The sequence below is a fragment of the Pseudopodoces humilis genome, chromosome 29 (genome assembly GCF_049639895.1).
Source record: "Pseudopodoces humilis isolate 2021_Gansu_Grassland_sample_001 chromosome 29, ASM4963989v1, whole genome shotgun sequence".
NCBI classification, from domain to species: Eukaryota; Metazoa; Chordata; class Aves; order Passeriformes; family Paridae; genus Pseudopodoces; species Pseudopodoces humilis.
This window is the reverse complement of record NC_142228.1, coordinates 133,688-156,661: the sequence shown is the minus strand read 5'-3', so window position 1 is coordinate 156,661 and position 22,974 is coordinate 133,688. Positions and strand designations below refer to the sequence as shown.

Here is a 22,974-nt window from a genome sequence, read left to right as displayed (position 1 = left end):
TCAAAATTACTTATGTTTGCAACAATGAAAACATAAATCACTCCAGCGTCTGGTGTTTGTTAAGAAATGTTCTTTGGAGAAGACTTTACTGAAACAGGATAATTTGATTCATAATTTCTCCACTTTCTCTTGCAATCCCTTCTGCCTGCAGTGACACATCTTTCTGCTTTCCTCGGGGTCCAAGGAACTGGTGGGTACACGGCTCCAGCCTGTCCTTTGCAGCTCCAGCTCAAGGGACGCTCCTCTGCTATTGAGCAGCCAGACCTTGTTCCTCCAGGAGGAACGAAGGAGGATGAAAATGGGCTGGTTTGAAGTTCTACTGTCTGCTGGAGAGCTCCCATGGCCCAGCACAACCAAGGCAAGTTCATGGAGCCCAGCCAAGGAGCAGCAACCAGGATCTTGCACTGGTAAACAGGATTTTTTGTACATTTTGCAGCTTTTCCATGAGGATGTAGTGCCAGAAGGACTACTCACCATGCAATAACCAAGTCTTGGCATAAACACCACACAACAACTGCTGTGTTTCTCAAAACAGCTCAAACACAGCCTGAGATTGGGTTCAAGTGTGGATGTGCCCATCTCCGTCAGTGAGCAATGTCAAATTATGGCCTCCTACACCAGGGACCTGCAACAGCGTATTCCGCTTCTGCTGCTGTGTTTTCTTGTAGAAAAAACAACTTTACCTGGAGAAGGAATCATTAAACTGCTCCTATCCAGCAAGAGTATCTGTTTCATGGCCTGGCAGCAAGACAAACAGTTTGATAGAGATGTTTCCTGCACCTCCAACTCTGACGGAGATAGCATAAGTGACTCAGACACTTTTCTGCTGGGTTCTGATGTTAGTTTTGTCCCAGGGGAAATACTCCATCTGGAGTTGGCTACAGTGTGCTGTCAGCAATTCCTAAACTTATGATGTCACTTGGCACTGCCATTTGGATGATATCAGGCTGATATCATCGAGCCAGGCACTCGGCTCTGCTCTGTGGAAGATGAGATATGAGCAACAAGTGTCAAAACCCAGACAAGCCAATATTCAAATTTCAGAGCAAATTGTTATTTTTAGGTGGAAACCTGCATTTCTTTCCAAATTTATTTAAACTCTCTATTTACTTTTGGGAAAATAGTAATAGTAATAGTTATGTGAAAGACAGTCTTGAGTTTCATATGAACTTACTGACTTGTTTCATGTGCACAAAAGGCTTCTCAGTTTGGTGGCTGGCTCATTTTTACACGTTTTTCCCATCTTACCTACTACTAATTTTAGTGTGTAAGTGCATATTCCTTTGAGATGGCTTCCCAGTTTGTGTGTGATTTGTCAATCACAAATCCACATTCCCAATAGTCCCAGTTACTTAGAAACCCCTCTCTGATTGAGAAACTCCTGGATGTCTGGTTAGTCCAGCTTTTGGCATTTTTGAAGTCAGAGGTGTGGGACAACAGAGATGGAAACAGGCAAGCTGGGAATGTCAGAGCTACCCAGGACATGGGATGGGAAGGGAAGGGAAGGGAAGCTACAGCTTCTACAGAAATCACCTGTCTCTCCCCAAAGACTGTCAAAGCTGTTGATCTGTGCTCTCTCTACCTCCTCTTCATCTTTTTCTGGAAGATCGAGCAGGTAGGAAACGATCTAAAACAAAAAGATGTGTCAGATCATGAACTCAAATGTGTTATACAGGGACTGCAGACACCATCACATGAGCTGCTTTGGAATACAGAGAGGGAAGGGAACAGTCTCTGCCTGGCACCCTGAGATCAAGAGAATATTCTTCCTGAGATTAATCACTGAACATGCTTCCCTGTACAAGCAAAAAAACCATCCAAGTGTCTTGATATGATAGCACATGATGAGATTTGGTACAGTTCCCTGTAACTGTGTCTGTTCTGTTGGAGATGACCTGGTGTGTGCAGTGGATGCAACTCTTGGAGGATGTGAGGCTGAGAGGAGGTATTTGGTAGGCAATAAACTCATTCTCAAGGAAAGAAGAAGGAACAGGGCTGCCAGGAGTTGCTGGAGCTCTGTGGAGGGGACTAATGGCAGTGGTGGGTTGGCACAGGGTTAACGGTTGGACTCAATGACCTTAATGGTCTTTTCCAACCTAAATTATTCTATATATAATTTTCCCCATCATAAATCTTTGTCAGGATGGCAGGAGGAAGCTCTCTGTCTCTTCTTTCTCCTGACACACAGTCCAAAGTTACATGTTCTCACACTCCCCACCCATGATGGAGGAGCAGTGTAGGCAACAAGTGTCCAGCCATCTTATCCCTGCTTAGAAGTTTATTCCAGAAGTTTATTCTGACATCTTAAAGGCATGTTACACTTCCTCTCCTGGATGCCTGCCCAGACCACAGGGTTTGCCAAGGGATCTGTAAACACTGGGACAGGACAGGGAGGAAGAGCAAGACAGGAGTACTCTGGATTCCACCTCCAGACATTCTTTGGTGAGTGGGCAGGAAAGGGCCAAGCCTTGGTTTCCCTCCCTGCAGAGGCAGAGTAGGTCCTACCTCAGTGTAGCCCATGCTGGCAGCGGCAATCAGGGCCTGCTGGATTGCATGGCTCTTCTTGAACACTCCCTGCTGCTGCCCGGCCATGCTCCAGTCGCACTGGATCAAAAACTTCGCCACCTCCAAGTGTCCCCTGAGAGCGGCGTGGACCAGGGCACACTGCCCATTTTTGTCCAAATGATCCACCTTGAAAAGAGATGACAAAATACAATTAAAATCATGAGCAGCACATCTTGCTTCTTCAGAGTTTCCAATCCTGAATTCAAAATAATGCCACATGTGCAAAATGTACATTTTTCTGGTAAACTATCACTTCCATGACCAGAAAACAAACATTTCCAAAGCAAGGTCCCAGGCTCTGGCACTATCTTGGCCACAAATGTTTGCTTTGGGAAAGATATCATTACTTTTTTTTTAGGTTTCTGACATTTTCTTCAGACTTAAAGACTACAAAATATCTTTTCCTTTGTGTCCTGAAGTCCAGCATCCAAATTTTCTTCTGCACTGGAATCATACACACTGGTATTGTCTCCTTTAGCAATATCTACAGAAGGAAAACCAGTTTGTTTTCCAGGTATCAGTTCTTTTGAGAGTCCCAGAAGTGCCTCAGCCTGCAGTCAGACACCGTAACGTGAACCCAGTGCAGGCACAATCAACAGGAATCAGAAACAGTGCTTGACAGCCCTGGAGGAACTTATTTGGTTGTATTATGGGGCATGGTTCCCACTTGATGCCTGAATGCATCAGCTGGGATTTCTAGATACTGTCCCAACAAGGATACTTGGAGGAAACAAGAAAGGCAGGTCAGTTATCATTCTCCTTCAGGTTAACCTCCTCTGTGTTCCGCACTCTACTATTTATCAGAAAAATAACAAATAATTATTATATTAACGTATTTTTTCACAGGATCACAGAATGGTTTGGGTTGGAAGGGACCTTGAACACCATCTCATTCCACTCCACGGTCACGGGCAGGGACACCTCCCAGTGTCCCAGGTTGCTCCGAGGCCTGTCCAAACTGGCCTTGGACACTGCCAGGGATGGTGCAGCCACAGCTGCTCTGTGCCAGGGCCTGACCTAAATTACAGTTATATAATAAATATGAGAAATATTTCATATATTATAACACATTCATATTAATCATATATCAGTATTTCTCCTTTCTCAACTCCTGCAGTAATCAGTATTGCAATTTTCTTCAAATATCTGTCTTCAAACTACACCAAACTGTGTTTTGGGCTATTTCCTCAGTGCTGTTAGGGATATTCAAGGAAAAGTATGAGCGGCAGGACTTCTGTCACTAAACTCTCAAAATATCCAACAAAAGCAAAATTCCTTCTTTCCTTCATACCATCCTCACATTATTACAGACAACACAACCCAGCAAGATCTAAACAGTCCCTCAGTCATCCTGACATCCATACCAAAACAACACAAACCCATATTTTGCCTTTTGAACTGAAATGAAAGATATAGAGAAACCACAAATTGTTTCCAGGAGGCTCCACTTCAAAAATCAGCATAATCTTCTTCTTCAACAAAGTATTTCTACTTGACTTATTATATACAATTAAAACTCCAAACACTCATCACAAAGCTAAACAAAGGGGATTTTTCTAGGACAAGTCTGATGAAAATTTTTGGAAAATGTGTCTCAGGGAGATATTTAAAGAATGTTTTGTGCTGGAAAAGCAGTGTTGCCATTTTAACCTTGTGAGGTTCAAGGATTTCACCAGAACATCCTTATACAGGTCACCAGCACAGTGTCACTAGGCAGCTCCTACCTCAGACCTGAATTCCAGACACCAATTACTGACTCTCAGGAGTTGGTGTCAGTGTGGGACTTTTAAACCCACTACATTTTAGCAGAAAAAACAACACCAAAAGCAGCCTCCTGGACTCATCTGCTGGAGGTTGTTCCCTAGAAAGTGTTCCATGTCCTGCTGGCAGCTCCTGTCCAACCTTGAACAAACACGGCACAGGTTAGATCAGCTTTTGAGCGATATGGTTTCTTTACCTTGGCCCGTTTCTTGCACAGCAGCACCACAATGCTCAGGAATCCGGCAGCAGCTGCGTAGCCCAGCGGGGTCAGGCCACTCTCTGAAGCAGCGTCAACGTTGGCTCCAAACTCCAGGAGCAAAGCCACCATCTCTGCGTATCCCAGGTGAGATTGGACACACAAAATGGGGGCGTTGTTCAGAACTTCTGTCCGGTAATTCACATTTGCACCTCCTAAAATCAGCAACCGACTGACCTGCACAGGGAGGGAGAGCAGTTGGCTGAGCTTTACGGAGAGACAGGAGATCATCAGGGCGACACCGCAACAGAAACCAGGGCCCTTGGCACATGTCCAAGCAAACAGCAAAGGACATAAAATGCTGAGTAAAAACATCTGCCCAATAGATGGTCCCATTTGATGCAGATGGAGCAGTTTAATCACTTCCCAAGTGTCTAGGAAATGGTCTGAAGGGTGCAGCCATCCTTTGTTTTGGAACAAGGTCACTCCAGCCCCATTGCAGCAGCTGGGGACATGGTGGGGATAAGGAATCAAAACACACAGCTACAGAGAGCTGTATTCAGCACCCTTCCCATGGGATTCCTCTCTATGGCTGGTTTGGCTGTCCCACTGCATAGCTCCCTTCGCACTTGGCACCAGTGGAAAAGGCAACACTTGATGCTGGAGATTGACAAGGAAAGGACATGGGGACAGACACTGAACTCACCTTGCCTGGGTGGGAAGGACCTGGGATAAACATCCTTCCATGTGAGAAAACCTGTATCTCTGCAATCCCTTCTGCTGTAGAGATGGGCTCACCTAAGTCAACACAGTCATCTTACCACTGCAAAAGAAGTGCCTGAACCAGCACATGAGCACTGTTGGATTTGGTGTCACCTCAGTGCTCACGCCTATCTAAGCCAGAGCCCTTTACATGTCAAGTTCCAACATCAGTTGTTGCATTCCACATCTTTGGGAAGGAAAAATCCCATTTTGCACAGGTACAAACTCACTGTATGCTCATTGCAACTAAAAGGAGATCCCTGGTTTAAGCAGCGGAGTTGATGAACTCCCCCAAATGGTAAAGAGAATCTCAACTGACTAAAGGCCTCTCCTCAGCTCAGGACAAACACCCAGCAAGCTGCTCAGCCTCAGCCTGGCTAGGACACTGGACACGGCTCCACGGAATAGTCTGCATGGTCACTGCCCACTGCTGGAGCTTCTTGTGTGAATTCTGAACCCCTCAGCCCTCCCCCTCCTCCTCCAATACCTTTATGTTTGGTGTGTAGAGGTTTCTCAGAGATGCCAAAGCCATTGAAAGACCTTCAGTACTGTAGGAGATCCAAAGACCTTGCAGGATGGAGGAAGACACCCCAACTTTTTTACTCAGACCCTGAAAAAGAAAGTAACTTAGATCCAAGCTTACAAATTTGCTCAGTTACACTGAGCAGAGCCTTCTGGGTCTCTGGACTTCCAAGGAGTTACAGGGCAATAACGATTACACCCAAGATAATGTGACAATTTGACATATCTGACCTTCACAATCAATTAATAAGCTTGCAGAAAATTACTTGTAATGGTAATGCAGCCGCCTCCAAGGTCCAGGAAAGTCAGGATTTAACTGCGAGGAACTAGATCCATTCAACACCCTCACAAAATGCCATGTTAAGGAGCACAGATTGCTGCTTTTTTTCTTTTTTTAATGAAGTACACAGTATCTGCTCACAATCAGATAAATTCAGGAACTTTCAACCACAGTCTGGAGCAGTAAGCCCTGGTATCTTACAGCAGATTGTTTCCAACTTTTCTAGTTGGTGTCCATGATCAGGTTATACGTAATATATCAAAGGTCCGACATATTTTCCAGCATCCCTAATTGGCAGAGGATCGTTAAACAGGTTTCTCCCTCCTGTGGAAGGAGCCATAATTTCTCCATAGCCGGCAGATGGGGGAGAACAGCTGGATGGAAGAGCAGAGGGATGGGATGGCGACTCCAGCAGGAGCCAGGCCGTGAGTGTGCCCTGAATGCTGCTGCTCTGCTACCGATTTCCCATGAAAGCCTGCTGACTCCATGGAAACTGCACAGGCATCTTTAAACCCACATGTAATTCTGGTTTACATGCAAACCCTGATTTCTGCTTTCTTGCACTCCGGGTGGTCACTTCCAACCCTGCAAAGCAACAGGGCCCCAGTTCCAGTTTCTGTGACTGGAATGATGCTGGTGGAACAAAACCAGCAGCACAAGGTGGGATTTGTTTCCTCTGAAGGAAGATGTGTGGGAATCATCATCCCAACCCACTGCTGAACTTGGCTGCAACCTCTAATTCCTCTGTGTGAAAGATAATCTGCAGCATTGCCCTAGGCATCAACAGATTTCTCACTTGAAACAGTTTAATCACCAAAAGAAGCAATAGATTAGACAGGCTCTAACAAATAACAACTCCATGTACTTATTTCTTTAAAATTCAGAGAACTAAACCAAGAAAAATACCTGTTTGTGCTGTGGGAAAAAGAGCTCAGGAATTTGAGCCGCTGTTAAATGCTGCTTTGAAATGAATGACACAACGCAGGACATTAGAAGTCAATATTAAATTTCATGAACTCAGGATGGTGAAATTGGAAATGGAAAGCAATTTTACAATAAACAGTTAAAACAATTTCAAAACAGTTGTAACTACTATCAAGCCCATAAATAAGCTGCCTGAATCACCATCAGGATCAAGGAAAAGGGTAGCTAATTTGAGAATAGCCCTCTGAAGATAATCACAGATGCTACAGAAATCTCAACTATTGCATTAGAATAAACCCACAAACATATATATGTATATATATATATATATATATATACACTTAGATATTAATGCAAGACATAAAAGGTGACATTTATCCTTTAAAGAAAAAGTACATTCAACACCATTATCATTCAGTTACCATTCAGGCAAAAGCCTGCCCTATTTCTCATTTTACAGCTTGCATCTTCCTTTTCTAATTCCCTCTTCAGAACTGTGGAGCAGAGTGAATCCTTCAGCAAAAACAAATCCCATCTGCATACAACATCAAACCAAAATACCATCAGTGGTTCCCACTTCATTGGCACCATCCAACATGAGACCAGTGTATGGCCTGATAATTTGAACATTTTTGCCAGCCCCCACAACCCCAGTGTTCAAACAGTTGTTTTTTCCTGTTCTGTCTGTCAGCATCTTTAATTTTCACCTTATCACCTTTTCTGCTATTTGGCCATTGGCACCTTACAGAATCCCAGAATTCCAGACTGATTTGGGCTAGAAGGAACCTTACAGCCCATCTCATTCCATCCCCCTGCCATGGGCAGTGACACCTTCCAGTAGACCAGGCTGCTCCAGGCATCACCCACTTCTGTATTACTGACACTTTAAGTAATTTAGGATGAAATTCAAGCCTTCTCTTTGGCTGATTTGCAAAACATGTATCAACCTGAAGTTTGGGTCCGCTTGTGTCACAACCACACATTTCTCTTTGTGCCCTTTTATTCCATGACAGGCTTTTCAAGCTGGCTTCCTGTATGCTCCCGTTAAGATTGGCAACTGATTTAGAAGATTAAAGCATTTGTACTTTTTCTTCCCCCTAAACTGTTTGAGGATGTTTGTGTTTAAAAGAGAATACAAAACCATCAGATCTCAGCCAGCAAGTAAAGATGGGAACGTGAAAATGTCTTCCCACCCATGTGTCAGGTCAGAACTCTGCGTATCACTTACATTTTTTTACACCTGGAAATTACAAGTGTTCCATCATCACCTTGCTAAAGTACCAGAGGATTCAAACTAGGAAGGACTGGAGAAGGATAAATAAATTTTCTGCTCTGTTTTATCAAAGTTTGACTCTATACCTAGCTCTCAGTACTCCCTGGCTGGTCAAAATGCTTTAGCTCCAGTTTAATATTCTCCTGGCTTCCTGATAGGTACATAAAATGGAATTGTAATGCCACCAGACCTCCATAAATACCTTCAATATTAGGATCTTTGTGTCTGCAGAAAGATCTTTGTGCCTGCTACTGTAACATGGCAACTTGAGGAAAAACACCCTGAACTGATGACCTGACATGCTCCCTACTTGGCAGAAAGCCCAATGCTACACTGGTAATGGCTTCAGCAAAAGATTAACCAGAATGAAAGGCCTGAATGGGAAAAAATGCTTGTTTAGAAACAAATACAGTTGGTAACAATTTGTAAAAGTCTGTGCATGCACTCTTGGAAATATTTTCTTTGAAGAATGCTTGAACTCTTAAACATGGTCTGCAATATTCCAGCCTAGAGGACCCTCCTTCAGAAACTGCTGCAGCTCTTGTTTCACTCAGTAAACACTCACAAATCCTGAGTAAATACTTGTTAAAATAAGCAATAAAAATAAAAGGAAAAGCAAAATACTAAGTTACGATTTTTAATCCAGCTAATTCAAACGCCTTCAAAACTTTGTAGTGCTTGCAAACAATGTTCTGTTATGCTCATCAGTCACTGTGATGCTGGTCCTCCTGCAATGTTGTAAACCGAAGGATTTTGCTGAGTGATGAGGAACAGAAGGCTGGACTGACATTTGTCATATGCTAATTGGCATTTTCTACTATTGTAAATATTGCTCAATTAAACCTGGAATCTATTGGAAACCTGTCTACTTAATGAAAGTTGTCATTTGCTCAGAGTCTGAATCCCTGTTAATCTCACTATGGACATGTGAAATGAAGAAGGTTTGGAACCAGTTTCAGACATAAATGCAGCTCAACAGTAAACTCAGGGCTGAATTTGGCTTTGGGAATGTAACTGAAAATGTGAAATTGATACCCTGAAGGATAATGCACCAATCTGGGGGTCTTCCCTTTGGCTCCAGCCATCATCTTCCCAAACAAGCAGACTTTGTTGCTACACCTGATGGTCAATTTGGCATAGGGAATACAATAAATGAATTCAAAAGAACTGACACAAAGCAGAAATCACCTATTTGCTCTAGGAGCAGAAGCCGGAGTGGCAAAGCCCTCAAGTCTATAAAATCATATAGAGACCAGATGAAAATACAGCCTTGCTTTTTACTAGTGTTAAGCACCCACAGGTCCTAACAGTTGTAAGAAAATCTGTATTTCCTGTGACCTTACAAATACACCCTCTCATTCCCACCTTCTGGTGCCTGGGCCAGCAGGAAGAATGATACTTAGTTTATGGGTCATATTGATACTCACATTCAAGTTTGCCTTTCAGTTGCCCAAGTCTTAAATGTCTGTGTGAAGAGTAAGATGGACCAATCAGCCAATTTCAACAACCATCAAATTTTACTGTTACAACCTAAATTTTGCATTAGATTCTCCAAAACTGCTCCTTTTAAAAGATTTCCTTTTTTCTATATGCTGCTACAGGTACTTATCTTTCAGGGCAAGAAGCAATTTTTGGTAGAAGAGCAATTTTAGGTAAGGAGGCTATCTGTTGAATTTACTGTCTGAAGGAGGGTTTAATTTTAAGGATTTCTTAGATACCATGGCCGATTTTCTAAAGCTCACTTCTACGGATTTCAGCAGCCTCAAGCAATCACACTTCTTACACCAGCCCCACGACAAGATGAGACTGAGTGCTGCCAGCGCTGTGGATGAGATTGGCATAAACCTTCATTTGAATTTTTGTTACCTTAAAAATATGTGCTTTGAGAATATGATGTCCCAGTTCAATTGTTTGCTGTCTATTTAATTTTCCTTCTTGTCGAGAAAACCAGAAGGCAAGCAGTGTGTGGCCACTCCTAAAATCAGAAGAAAAAGTATGTTAGTATTCCTTATTACACCAACAAAACAACTTTTGAGGACAAAAATGCTAATCCTTCAATCACATCCAGCTTTGGGAAATGGAGCTCGCTGAATTATCACTTGTAAACCAACAATTAATTGCATCCTTTATTACTGGTGATCACTGACAGCTCAGTGCCCCTTAGACATCGGCAGACAGCAAAAAAACCCCAATATCTTTTCTATGAGCAGATGTAAATTTAGAAACACCAGAGGTACAATGTCATGAAAGCTGCAGTGTTACTTTTATAGTCATTTTGCAGAGAACCACATTTGAAAAGCATGTAACCAACCTGAAGCCACTAGAAAATGCCACATTTAAAATATCTACACGTTGAATAAAATGTCCTTTAAATTACACCTGCATTCACTACCCTGTGGACAGTCCCACGGAGTGAAACAACTTTAGTTCTTTGTAAAACTCCTTCTAAACATATTCTCCAGCTTTTCCAGAAATAAAAACCCTTCTGGCAATGCCCTAATACATCGACAACCACAGCAAATTAACTGAACTGCACACCAAGTCCTGTTCAAGGCAAAATATAATAAAATAGACAATAACTTCTGTTGCTAAAGGTGACTTTACTGATATTTTTAAACCTTCAGACATTTATAGATTTCCATATTGTAACTGTGCAAGTTCAACATGGCTGGGTTTTCTCAAAGATGCGAGAAGACTCTCCACAGAGACAAAACACACATGATGCAAAAGTATGAAATTTTAATACCATTTCTGTTTCAGATCAGCAAATACTTGATCCTGCAGGTGCCCCAGGCACATGTGGATGCTACAGCAGGAGATGCAGCGAGCAGGGCAGGAGCCAGAGAGGCTCCACGCTGGGACCTCAGTGGTCTGTGTGGTATTTTTTTGGTTTTACCAACAAAATTATATTCTTCCTTAAGCCCCTGGCTGCTCCCAAGGGAGTCCTTTTAAGCCACTTCATTTCTGGAAGTATGTAAAAATGTGACTGCACTAAAAGCAATCAAACCCCTTCCAGCCAAGGAAAATAAAATATGATATCAAATGTGGTTTTAAAAGGGCTTTTAAGGACAGGAAATGTTATTAGCTCATACGTGCCTGGTAAAGCAAAGAAATACTTTGGATGGCCAAACATCTAGTAAATATTACACAAGACAGAAGCTTTCCACAGCAGTGGGGATTTACCAGCTCATCCCTATTCAGGGTGAATTACTGTCCATCTCAAACTCGGGGAAAAAAGTGAATGACTTGTAATGCCCTGGCCAGGTTTTTGGCAAGGTGCCCCCCAAGCCTTGCCAATGAACCTCCTTTTCGATCGGCAACACATGGATTTGTGTGAACAGAGCCCAGTGACGCTCTGTCAGCCCTCGTGGTGCTGGGAAGACAGGAATGTGCCTGCTGGAGGAGTGGGATGAAAAACAAATCGTATTTTTCTTATGAGGCAGGACTTGATCCCCAGGTTTGGAAGATGAGAGAGCACCACATCCCATTTACAGGTAATAAAATGTTGCACTGTGTGGACTTCTGTGGTGCTTCATTCCAAAATGCAGCTCTGTTTATAGAGGCACCATCAACTCAAATAACTGTTTTCTGAAATGATTTTTTTGACTGATAGTACTTTCACTCTTAGGGTGACTTGGCCATAAAAAGAAATTGAAGAAAACCCCCTTTTTTTTGCCAAAAAAAAAAAAGCTGCTCTCCACACTTTGGCCTGGCACATGGCCTGTGCTGGGATCCCTTGCTCCATGCTTCCCATGACTGGAGGAAAAGCCTCCCCAGATGGTGACTCTGCCCATCACAACACAGCTTTGGTGCCTCAGCTGAGGGCTGAAAATCCATCAGGATGCCCTAGTGCACAGGGCAGTGCCTCCAATCCCATGCATCTGTGCTGTGAGAATTCTCTATATAGCACCAACAGAAGGGACTATACATAAAAAGCTGGAACAGAAGGGCCCTGAAAATGGTTATAGCACCTTGACTTAACCCCAGCTTGTTGCCTCACCTTCCTTTGGCTCTCCCCCTCTTTGGAATGGGAGGAGAACGTCAGGTCTCCTATTAAAGGAGATAGATAAATGCATTTGCTCATTACACTGGTTAACCTCTGGGAATGCCCATGGGAAAGAAAGAGGAACAGATCAGAAGGAAACAAGTGACTAGGAAACACAGCTTGAGTGTTGCCAGATACTGCTGGAAACCAAGTGGGATGGCAATTGCTGGATTGAACCTGGCCCCATTCAGCCAGATTATGAAAATATGTAAATGCTGTAATACACTCTGTCCATCCCAGAAAGTCACCAGATTCACAATGCTGCAATGGGTTTTGAGAGGAGCCAAGGTGTTCCGCCCAAAGGTTGGTGGTGCAAGCTCAAGAACTTGCAGGACAAGGGAGCTGGATAGAGACTTTGGACAAGGGTCTGGAGTGACAGGTCAAGAGGAAACGGCTTCAAACTGACAGAGAATAAGTATAGATTAGACTTTAGGAAAAATGCTTCCTTGTGAAGGTGGGAAGGCCCTGGCACAGGTTTCCCAGAGCAGCTTGGCTGCCCCATTCCTGGAAATGTCCAAGGCCAGGCTGGACTGAGTTTGGAGTAACCTGGTCTAGAGGAAAGTGTCCCTGCCCATGGCAGGGGCTTGGACTGAATGGCCTCTAAGGTCCTTTCTAACATAAACCATGCTAAGGTTTTATGATTCCATGATTCAGAGCCATCAGCTACTTCTCTTTCTGAAGAGATTCTCAGGAAGGGATCAGAAGCTGCATCTTTCTGCTCCAGACTGTAAGCAGCTGTGCATAGGGACTCTTCAGCCACGCCACTCTGCCTCTGTGTTCCACATCTGGAGAGCAAGTAATACCAGGTTTTTGCTTGTTGGTGAAAAACTCTTTGAGAATGTTTAGGAAAGCTGTGAATGGATCTATAACTGCATTAATCCTAAGCATGAACTGAAAATCCAGAAGCTTCTGAGGTGCCTGTTCTTCGCAGCAAGAGCTGAAGTGCAGCTCCCACCTGACACACCAGTCCAGGTTCCTCAGTCAGCTCCTAAATTGCTTTTCAGCTGCAGTTGGAAGGGTATTTACCTGAATTTAATTATAGACATGACTTTGGTGCTATGAATAAGGCATGTACTACTCCAGAATAAAGTACAGTATTCATGAGTAAATACATTACCTCTGCAATGCTTCCCAGACCTTGGCTTTCGGCTGCTTGATAAATACTTGTTCTGTCAACATTAACTGGAAACCAAACCAGACTGCAACAGCACAGGCTTTTTTTTTCTTTCATACAACAGAGTGGCAGTAATGATTTCTACATCAAGGAGCTCAGTGAAATGATATGCTTTGAATTTCACAACTGCAGAGTTTATCATCAGAGATTTTTCTATTTTTAATGTAAGATTTTTTTTTTTATTTTTAAATTCTTTTTTAATGAAAAATTAATAGCCCTGCCAGCTCAGCTCCTAAAGCTTTAATCTGCTCTCTGTGCCTGTATCAACTCCTGGAATGGTCAGGAGTCTGCCTAGTGGACACATACGTGTGTGTGTGTGTGTGTGTGTGTGTACGTACATGCATATACAGAGTGTGTTTATACATACATAATTATATATGTCTAAGCATATTTATTTATTTATGTATGTAAAAAAAGACATAAAAATGAGTCTCTAATCATTCCAACACTCTAAGTGGTATGAACCAGTGCACACCCACAGCAGATCTAAGGAAAGGAAGAGAAGGCCGCACACAAGATTATGTAGAATTATGGAATGGTTTGGGTTGGACAGGACCTTAAAGTCCATCCAGTGCCACCCCCTGTGATGGGCAGGGACACCTTCCACTGTCCCAGACAGCTCCAAGCCCCATCCAACCTGGCCTTGGGCACTGCCAGAGATCCAGAGGCAGCCACAGCTTCTCTGGGCATCCTGTGCCAGGGCCTCACCATCCTCTCAGGAAAGAATATTTTCCTAATATCCAATTTAAACCTACTCTCTGTCAGTTTGAAGCCATCCCCCCTTGTCCTGTCACTCCATACACTTATAAATAGATGCTGGATTTGATCTCTACACAATTGCTCCCTTATCCACCCAAACATGAGTCACGCAACTCCGGGTGCGGAGCAGGATGATGCAGGATGTTGGTACCTCAAGCACAGTCCCCAGGTGACCCCATTCCTCATGTCACAGACGGAAAAGGACAAAGTCTCACTGACAAAATACTGGTGTAACCAAAGAGCAGTGAAGGAGAATGATTAAATTATAAAAACAAACAAACAAACAAATAAATAAAAAGCAGCTTCCAGATCTGTGTGTCATTTGAACGCTTCCAGTTCTCAGGTAAAAAATATTTTAAAGGGTACAAAATTACTCCAGTGTTAAGGCATTGTAGCACCAGAGTGAAAAGCAAGCAAAAAATAAATGAGAATCAATCCTGTTCACTTCTGAACCTACCAAAGTCCAAATTCCCTGATTTACACCCACATCTCCATTCTTTCAGATAATCCCATGAAAACATTCCAGAATCAAGAGATTTGACACTGTGCCCAGTGAATCTGGACTTCAGAAGATGTGTATTCACGTTTTATTCAGCTCTGCCAAGTGTAATGTCATAACTGCAGTGCAGAGACTGATGTGTGCTCTGACAAAGCCCAGAGCCTCTTCCTTTGCAGAAGGGAATCTGGATGCCTGTCTTGCAGAAAAGCCTAGCTCAGCTCCAGGAGCCCCTCTTGAAGGAACAGTTTATCACCTAAATTGATTTATTGATTTTTTTGTAATGTAGTTTCCCTCTGATGTTATAATAGCAAATTAACTTGGAAGGAATTCACAGTATAAAAAAAAACAAAACAGTCAAGGCTACTCTCTCAGGCAGTGCTAGAGGATGATTTTGCTCTAAAAGTGGGTCTTAATATTTGAGGAACAAAATAACAGGAAGAAAATCAGTAACATTTCTTTCTTCGATCAGCTTCTGGTTAACTCCACTCCTCTCTTCTTGGTGGTTCAGTGCCCACAGGATGGATTATTCTGTGAATATTTTCTTCCATTTAGACGTGAAAATGGCCCAGTAAAGTCCAAAAGGAAAGAAAAAGAGCAGATTTTATGAGGACAGTAGCTTAAGGTACTAAATATATTCAACCCCCTGCTGCATCCCAATGCTGAGGTTTGCATGCCTAATGAGCCAATTAAAACAAGCTGCTCTACTGATGTCCTTTATGGTGGTAGTGATCACATTGCTCTCAATCTCATCTGTCATCATTTATAATCTGTCTGCCTTTTCTCCTTGTCTCTTCCAACTGACACTGCAGCTGCAGCTCTGACTGCAGTTCAGGGGAAATCCTGCACAAAAGTTACTTCACTGCACTGCTAAATCCCTGTTACAGATACCCAGCTTGCTACCAATGGCTTCAGTAACTTACTTGTGTCCTCTGATTTCTGCATGAGATTAGAAAGGGACTCCAAGACAGCTGGAGAGAGACACTGGACGAGGGTCTGGAGTGACAGGACAATGGGGAATGGCTTCCACTGCCAGAGGGCGGGGGTAAATGGGATATAGGGAAGAAGTGTTCCCTGTGAGGATGGTGAGGTCCTGGCACAGGCTGCCCAGAGAAGCTGTGGCTGCCCCTTCCTTGGAAGTGTCCAAGGCCAGTTTGGATGGGATTTGCAGCAACCTGGTGTAGTGGGAAAGTGTCCCTGCCCATGGCAAGGGTGGAGCTGGATGGGCTTTGAAGTCCTTTCAAGAGAAATCACTCCATGATTCTTTGACTAGAGTTAACATCTTGAGATGCTGGAGATGTGAAATTTGCACACAGATTTCCTACACTCATTTTGTTGAGTTATTGCCCATTCTTTTTACATTTCAAAATGTACTGGGCTCCAAGTCATGCAATCAAAACATTTTTTTCTGCAAGACATATGGGAAGCCTAAAAGTTTTATTCTCAGAGTCAGCACTCCATACTTGGTGAACAGATTGGGTTTGCCTCTCCAATTTACTGGAGGACATGATGATGGACTCATCTCTGTGAGTCACAAATATGACACTCACTAAATATGGCTTAAGGGGTAAATTAAAAGAGTGAGAAATGTTGTACTCTCATTACCATGCAATGGGTGTAGAGGAAGTTCTGCCCTAAACAGCTCAGCCACCACTTCTACCAAAATTAGAGCTGTGGAAATGACCATGAACAACCAGATCCCATGGTTATCTGGTAGTTCATTTCACTAACTGAGTTCAGGCCTTTCACAAGCGTGGATGACGAAGACAGCAGGCTGGGCAAGGAAATAACCTGATGTATTTTGGTGGCACGTGGCATCCATGGCGGGAGATGGCAAAACAACCAACAACGTGTCCCTTGTGGCTGCGCTGACGTGGCAAGTACTGCCTGTACCTCTGCCTGGGGCACTCAGAAGGCCCACTGTGAGCTACAATACCTGCAGAACTACAAAACTGGCGCTCTGGAGCAATGAAAATGACATTAAGAGAGGTAGTGTAAAGCAAAGCTAAATAATGATGGCAGCCCCTTGAGAGCTAGCACTGCCAACCAGTTTGGACAACCTGATTATTCCATCTCTGGCCCCACAAGGTACTAGTAGGCACTGCATTCAAATAAATTCTAAACCCATTATTCTGCCTCACCTTGAATTTAAACTATGCCTTTGCTTTGCTGAGTAAAATCCATCCCTCATGGATGTGGAGAAAACAATTAAAACCTACCCTGGGTTTTGGTGAACACTTGATCATTTCAGTTAACAATCAATCTGAGTGTATTTTAAGAGTTTTTGAGAGTCTTATAATAAAAAAGAGAAAGAAAGTCAATTAATCTGTGTAATACAAGGACCAACTCCCCATTTAAAGCTGTTCGTTGTATCCCTGAATTGTTAGAAATATCACTTTCACCAACTTCTTTTTCTCCTGACTTTCTAAATGAATTATCTTTACACTGAGGACTGTTATTTGTCAATCAGATTCAGCATTCCATCAAAATAAAACAAAAACCCCTGATTTTGCTCTAAAGCCTTCACTCTATCATTTTGCTGGGTAACAGATAAAAACATTAATTTTGTGTAGGAAAAGTCTCCACTTGCAATGTGATCCCAAGAGAAAAAGGAGAATATAAAATACCTCCAGAGTGTTGTACTAAAAGACAGCTCTGACAGAAACCATGGCAACTTGGGTGTTAGATGAGAGCTGCATCTTTCTGCCTGGATCCCTGCTGCATGTTTATCCATGCCATGTATCTTGATATAGGGTTTGAGGAACAGATTTGGTTTATGGATGTAGAAGAGGAGGATGTGAGGAAGTGGCCTTGCTGTGGGTTCATAAAATGAGTATCCTTCAAAATCCACTGCCCCAGCAACAGCAACCAGGAGCAAACCTATGCCAAAGGCACCACCTCTTCTGGTGTCACCTCTGCCAAGTTCCAGTCTCACGCAGGTCACTCCCTGGGGCAGCACGTCCATGCCTCACTGACCCTTAGGCCAGTCCAGGGACAGAGGTTTGGGGTTCAGCTCACCTCAGTCAGCAGCTAGAACAGGCCAGATGAACTGCTCCAAAGACAAGGAGATGGGAGTGATTGCCTGAGCAACAGACACCTGGATGGCAAGCCCCTAAAATTAGGTGAGATTCGGCTTCACCAAGGTAGACGTGAAGCACTTGAGGTGAAGATCTAAAATGCTTCATTTTGGTATGGTCCCGTGGATGCTGGGACATCCCCATGCACCACAAAGAGCCTCTTCCCTCAGCCACCACTACCAGCACACACAGCACTGGTTGGTCCAGTGCCAAGCTGAAATACAAAAGCCCAAGTTGGGACAGTCATACAGGCAACAGCACGGAGAGTATCTTTTTCCCACCTTAGCTTTCCTGAACAAGAAAAGAAAATAAAATCTGTGTATCTGCTTCAAAGCCCTGTGTGGGGTAGAGAACCAGCCTGGAGAGATTCACTTCATCCAGCCCTGTCAATACTGGAGTCCTCTCCTGGGGAGCCCATCATCCTGAGATTCCTCGTAACTCAGCTGGAAGAGATGCTTCCCAGGCACTTCTCATCTGACCTAATGCAGCCTTTTAGCTCAGGATGAAATGAATCACTCTAATTTCTCTCCTCTGACTATAAAGCAAGTCTCGACAAATAACTCAGATGTTTATACTTAAGCCTGGATAAAGTAATTTCACTTCTGGGGTCCATATCTGACTACAGCTCTCTTACTGCCTTGACAGGGCAAATCACTTCATTTCTGTCTTGCTCACAGCCCCTTCAGCAGCAGCACAATGATGAAACATTTTATTAGTGTTATAAAAGCATGGAAAATAATTGCATAGAAGTTTCTGATCAAGTCTGGGCAGAAAGAAGCACTGCATTAGAGCAGAATTTAGGTTTAGAAATACAAGTGTAGGAGGAATGTGCAGTAAGAACCATTTTATCCATGCACCAGTCACAAAGGATTGAGTCTTTCCCTAAAATGTTTTATGTTATTTGTTAAGGAAGCCACTTGGTTGATGTGCTGGCCTAACAGGCTGACGAGGTCATTACTGCAATGCTGGTTAAGTGCTCTGACAAGTGCCTCACTGGAGCCCTGTGCTAAAACACGGAGGGGCTGGGAGGGGATTCTCTCTGGGGAGACCAGCAGTGAGAACATTACTCTTCAGAGCTAATTAGCCTTTGCTTTGGACAGCAAATGCATGATGAAGGTTCAAAGAAGAGGGTCAGGATCACAACGGGCTAACCAAAACCCCAGAGGGTGGAGATCTGCTGTTTTTCTTCAAAGCATAGAAAAAGACATTCTCAGACATTGTGTTCCTCCTCTCCCCTCCCCTCTTTTCTATGCTTCTGTGAACACAAAAACTCGCTCTCACCAATAAAATCAGGAAAATTATCCCAGCTGCAGTGCTGGGATATGAGTGGACACAAGGCCCATTATCCCAATTTCCTTTGTAATGGCCTCACACCTGGACACTCTGTCAGGGTCAGTCAATTAAAAGCAGCTTCACAAACCCACATTTCACTTCAAAGCTCTTCTCGCAGGTAAAAGTATCAGCCTCAGTGACCTTTCTCTTCACATACTGACATGGTACGGTCAAACTGTTCCACGTCTGACAATCCTGAGGATGCTCTGTACAGTTGTCATGTCTTCTCAATTCCCAAGTGAACAGAAAGAAATCCATCTGGCTGTGAACAAACCAGATGCAGACAAATTTTCACAGGCTACTGCTGTGAGCTCTGACAGTGGCCAGCTCTGCTTCTCTTCCAAGAAATAACATGAAAAGTCATTACTTATCTTAATTGTTGCTCAGGGTTTCCCATGCTCTGAGCTCAGTATCAGCTGGACAGGAGGATTTTGAGGAGTCTCATAGCTCAGGGATCTTTCCCTACTAATCTCTGGATTGTATCTGGTTTCATTAGTTACCATTAGAGCATAACACAATTAGTGCACATTATACATCAGAGACACATGTTAGTCCTCCAGTATGTATGGGCTCATGCCCATGGTAGTGAGAGCCTGTTAATGTACTGGAACTTCTTTTTGCCTGTGGGAAAGAGCTAAGCCAGGCCAGTTCTGTGGGGATACCCTGCTTGCACAGAGCATAAGCGGTCCCTGTAAAGTCACCATTAATTTCCTCACATTAATGGCATATATGAGATGGAAAGTGATACCTGAAAATATTCTAAATGGTCTTGAGAGCAGCATGATGTGCTTGTGATGCCTGGGAAAGGCAACACCAAACCCAAATGTTGAGCAAAAATCTTTCTGGTGGTTTGCTGAGTGAACACGGTCTGACTTGTGCCTTTGCTGATCACACGCTTTGTTTCAGTGCAAAACCATCTAAAATGCAGCCCATTTGAACTTCCTTCTGAGTCTGGCATTCTGAGAGTGTCCTTTCCCACCACTGTGAGGATGAAGAGAATTTCTGGACCCACAGTCCCCAGGTTACTCAGCCACAGGCACTGCTACCACCCACAGCATCCAATACACACCCCACCCACCAGGGAAGCATCCTGCACCTAGATGCTATTTTCACGGTAATGATGGAAAGCAATCATTTGGAAAGCAGTGATTTTTCCAAGTTGCTCTTGTTAGGGATCATTCTGGCAGGTGCTGTGTGATCAGTGAGAATTGCCAGGAGTACTGGCTGCTGTCCCCTCACCCAGCTGATAGCAAGCTCTCTTGCAGCCAGGCCACAAAACCAGTAGCACCAGGTGGGAGTGACTGGGATGGAGGAAGCTCTCAGCTCCACTGGAGCAAGCATCACACAGACACTGCAAACAGGGCAGAACAGCATTACGTGAAGCACTCAGCGACTTCCAAGTCAGGATATTAAATAACTCTTTGATGGATCTGAAGGCACCTGCTGCTGTGAGATGCTTTATCAAGGGCTCACTCAACAGGAATATTGTCAGAACCCACTAAAAACAAGAAGATGCCTAATGAGAGAAGCTATTTGGTGTTTTTCTACAGCCCCTTTACCTCAAAATTTAAAGTGGCAAATTACTCTGACACCACTAACAGCCACAGCTGCCTTAATCAGCCAGGTGCTTTCCAGATCCAGCAGATACTATGAGATTGTCCTCAGACTGACCATCAAGTCACTGACACATCCTTGAATCTGTTTCCCTAATTATTATAATCATATTTTAAGAAATGTGCAGAAAAATGGAGCAAAACTTATAAACTACAAGAATTACAATCAGATTGCCCGTTTCCACTTGCCACTAGAAACAAAAGTAATGCTGATAGAGATAATTTGGCTTAGAGAATATAAATCTAACTGTGATTAAATTCTGTTCCCTGTGAGCTAAGCCAGGAACTCGGCTTCTGTCAGGATAGATTACAGATGCATTTACAGTCCAAAATCACTACAGAACAATTATGCTCTTTATTTTGTTTTCAGCAAAACATTTAGTAGGACTTCAAGAAGCACAACTTGAAAAAGAAGCAGCTGAAGAAAATGTATCCACACTACCCATCTTTCCACTTTTTATCTTCCACTTCCTGTGCTTCTGAAACCTTTGGAGAAAGGGATGATGATTCCCCTTCTCCAGGACTGAGCCATCAGTCAGCTCATCAGACAGCTCATCTCATCCTGAAGATGACTGTTAGGTTTGCCAACTCAGGTGTGTGCCCAGAGATGCTTGTTTCTTTCCATAAACAGCATAAAGAGCTCAGGTGATCAGGACAGAATGTAGAGACCTGTAGTGCACACAGAGCAAAGCTAGCTTTGCCCTTCAGGGCAAGAACACAAAGCTAGCTAGCTAGTTAGCTAACTGCAGCCATGTGCAACCTTGTAAAATAAAATTATTCACATAACAGTGCAGAGTAACACATTGGTAAGCACTGATTTCTCAGAGCATTTGCTTACCTTGGATCACAAAGAAACTTGGTTTTTTCACCTTCTTCTCTCCAAATAAGCCATTCTCGGAAAGAGGGATGAACAAACATTCGCGTCATGTCTCTACGTTTGATAAGAAACATAGAAAGGTTCTCCATCCTCTGCTGAAAGTCCTCCCACTCCAAAGTGCCCTCAATGTTACCTGCATTAATGGCCTGAAAAATATGTTCATCTGTTAATGGGTGCAGAGAAGCCACTGCTACGTTCAAGAGAGGCATGACCCGATCAAAGGAAGACTGTGTTGGGAACTTCATATTGCACTGCAACAGGTACACTTCGGACAGGGACACCGGGACCACTTTGTAGCTGGAGCTTTTTAGAACTAGGTATCCTTTCTCTATGAGATCAAAAGTAAGTTTCAGGTATAGGTAGGACCCTTGGCTCAAGGTCTTGAGGTGAGAACTGAGTTTGCCAAATGTAGTGTTGTCCATTTTGCCGTTGAGCGAGATATTGTTCTGGATCTCCGAGCTGCTGTGTATCCGATGAAGGATGTATGACTGCAGATCCTGGTCAATGGCTTCATTCTCTTCCAGTCTATCCAAAAATATTCTGTGGAAGGGCAACAGCTTAATTATTTCCTACAAAGAAAGAAAGACAAAAAAGATACTCATGCTGGCAGTGTTTTACTATTCATTAAGTAAATTAAATTTCTATTACAATAGCACCTTTGAGACTCCTTTAAGACCTTCCATCAGGGCAAGAACACAAACAGTAGTTTGTTCCCTCAGGGCCTCACTTTCTCATCTATCATCAGGCAGGTTGTGTGTGAAACATGGCTGAAGTAAGTTTTTAACAGTACATCCATGCAAAGGGCTGGTAAATTCAGACAGAGCAGTGTCCTTGTTATTCCTATTCCTCCCAACCACAGATTCACCTCCCATCCTTTCTGCTGTCCTTTCAGAGGGAATGGACATCCAGATGACAGATCTGAGGCCACAAGAAACTTGCTGAAGCTGAGACCAAGAACCTCCCTGGGAGCATCCTTCTGCATTCCACATCCACAGATGCACGGAAACATCAGGACAGATAATAGTGAGTATTTTCCAGTGCAAAGCAACTATGTCTGTCTGCTGCAGGATGGTGCGCTCAGGGAACGCTCATCTACTGAACTCCCAGATTCAGCATAAACCAAAGATCATCAAAGGCCTCTCCAAAGAAACTCTTGCCTCATGTGCTCTCAGCTTCTGTGAGGAGAGGAGAAGTGAAGTGATGCAACACATCTGTACAAGGTTGACTCCAGAAAAGCCATAAACTCTCCAGCAAAATAGAGGGAGAGCACAGTGCAAACTTAAGCTGCAGTGAAGACTTTCGGGATACAAAAGCCCTA

At 43.4% G+C, this 22,974-nt stretch overlaps 1 protein-coding gene across 11 annotated transcripts in view; it reads right to left on the bottom strand.

The window, feature by feature from the left end:
- Nucleotides 1-22,974, bottom strand: part of TANC2 (tetratricopeptide repeat, ankyrin repeat and coiled-coil containing 2) — a 164,137-nt gene that overhangs the window by 22,877 nt on the left and 118,286 nt on the right. For all 11 annotated transcript variants that reach the window (XM_088067949.1, XM_014261032.2, XM_014261034.2 and 8 more), the window contains 6 exons: nucleotides 21,618-22,225; nucleotides 10,150-10,258; nucleotides 5,772-5,894; nucleotides 4,523-4,759; nucleotides 2,506-2,691; nucleotides 1,534-1,627 (listed from right to left, as the gene is read on the bottom strand). In XM_088067949.1, coding sequence (XP_087924075.1) covers nucleotides 1,534-1,627; nucleotides 2,506-2,691; nucleotides 4,523-4,759; nucleotides 5,772-5,894; nucleotides 10,150-10,258; nucleotides 21,618-22,225 — 1,357 coding nt within the window. The remainder of the gene's footprint in view (nucleotides 1-1,533; nucleotides 1,628-2,505; nucleotides 2,692-4,522; nucleotides 4,760-5,771; nucleotides 5,895-10,149; nucleotides 10,259-21,617; nucleotides 22,226-22,974) is intronic.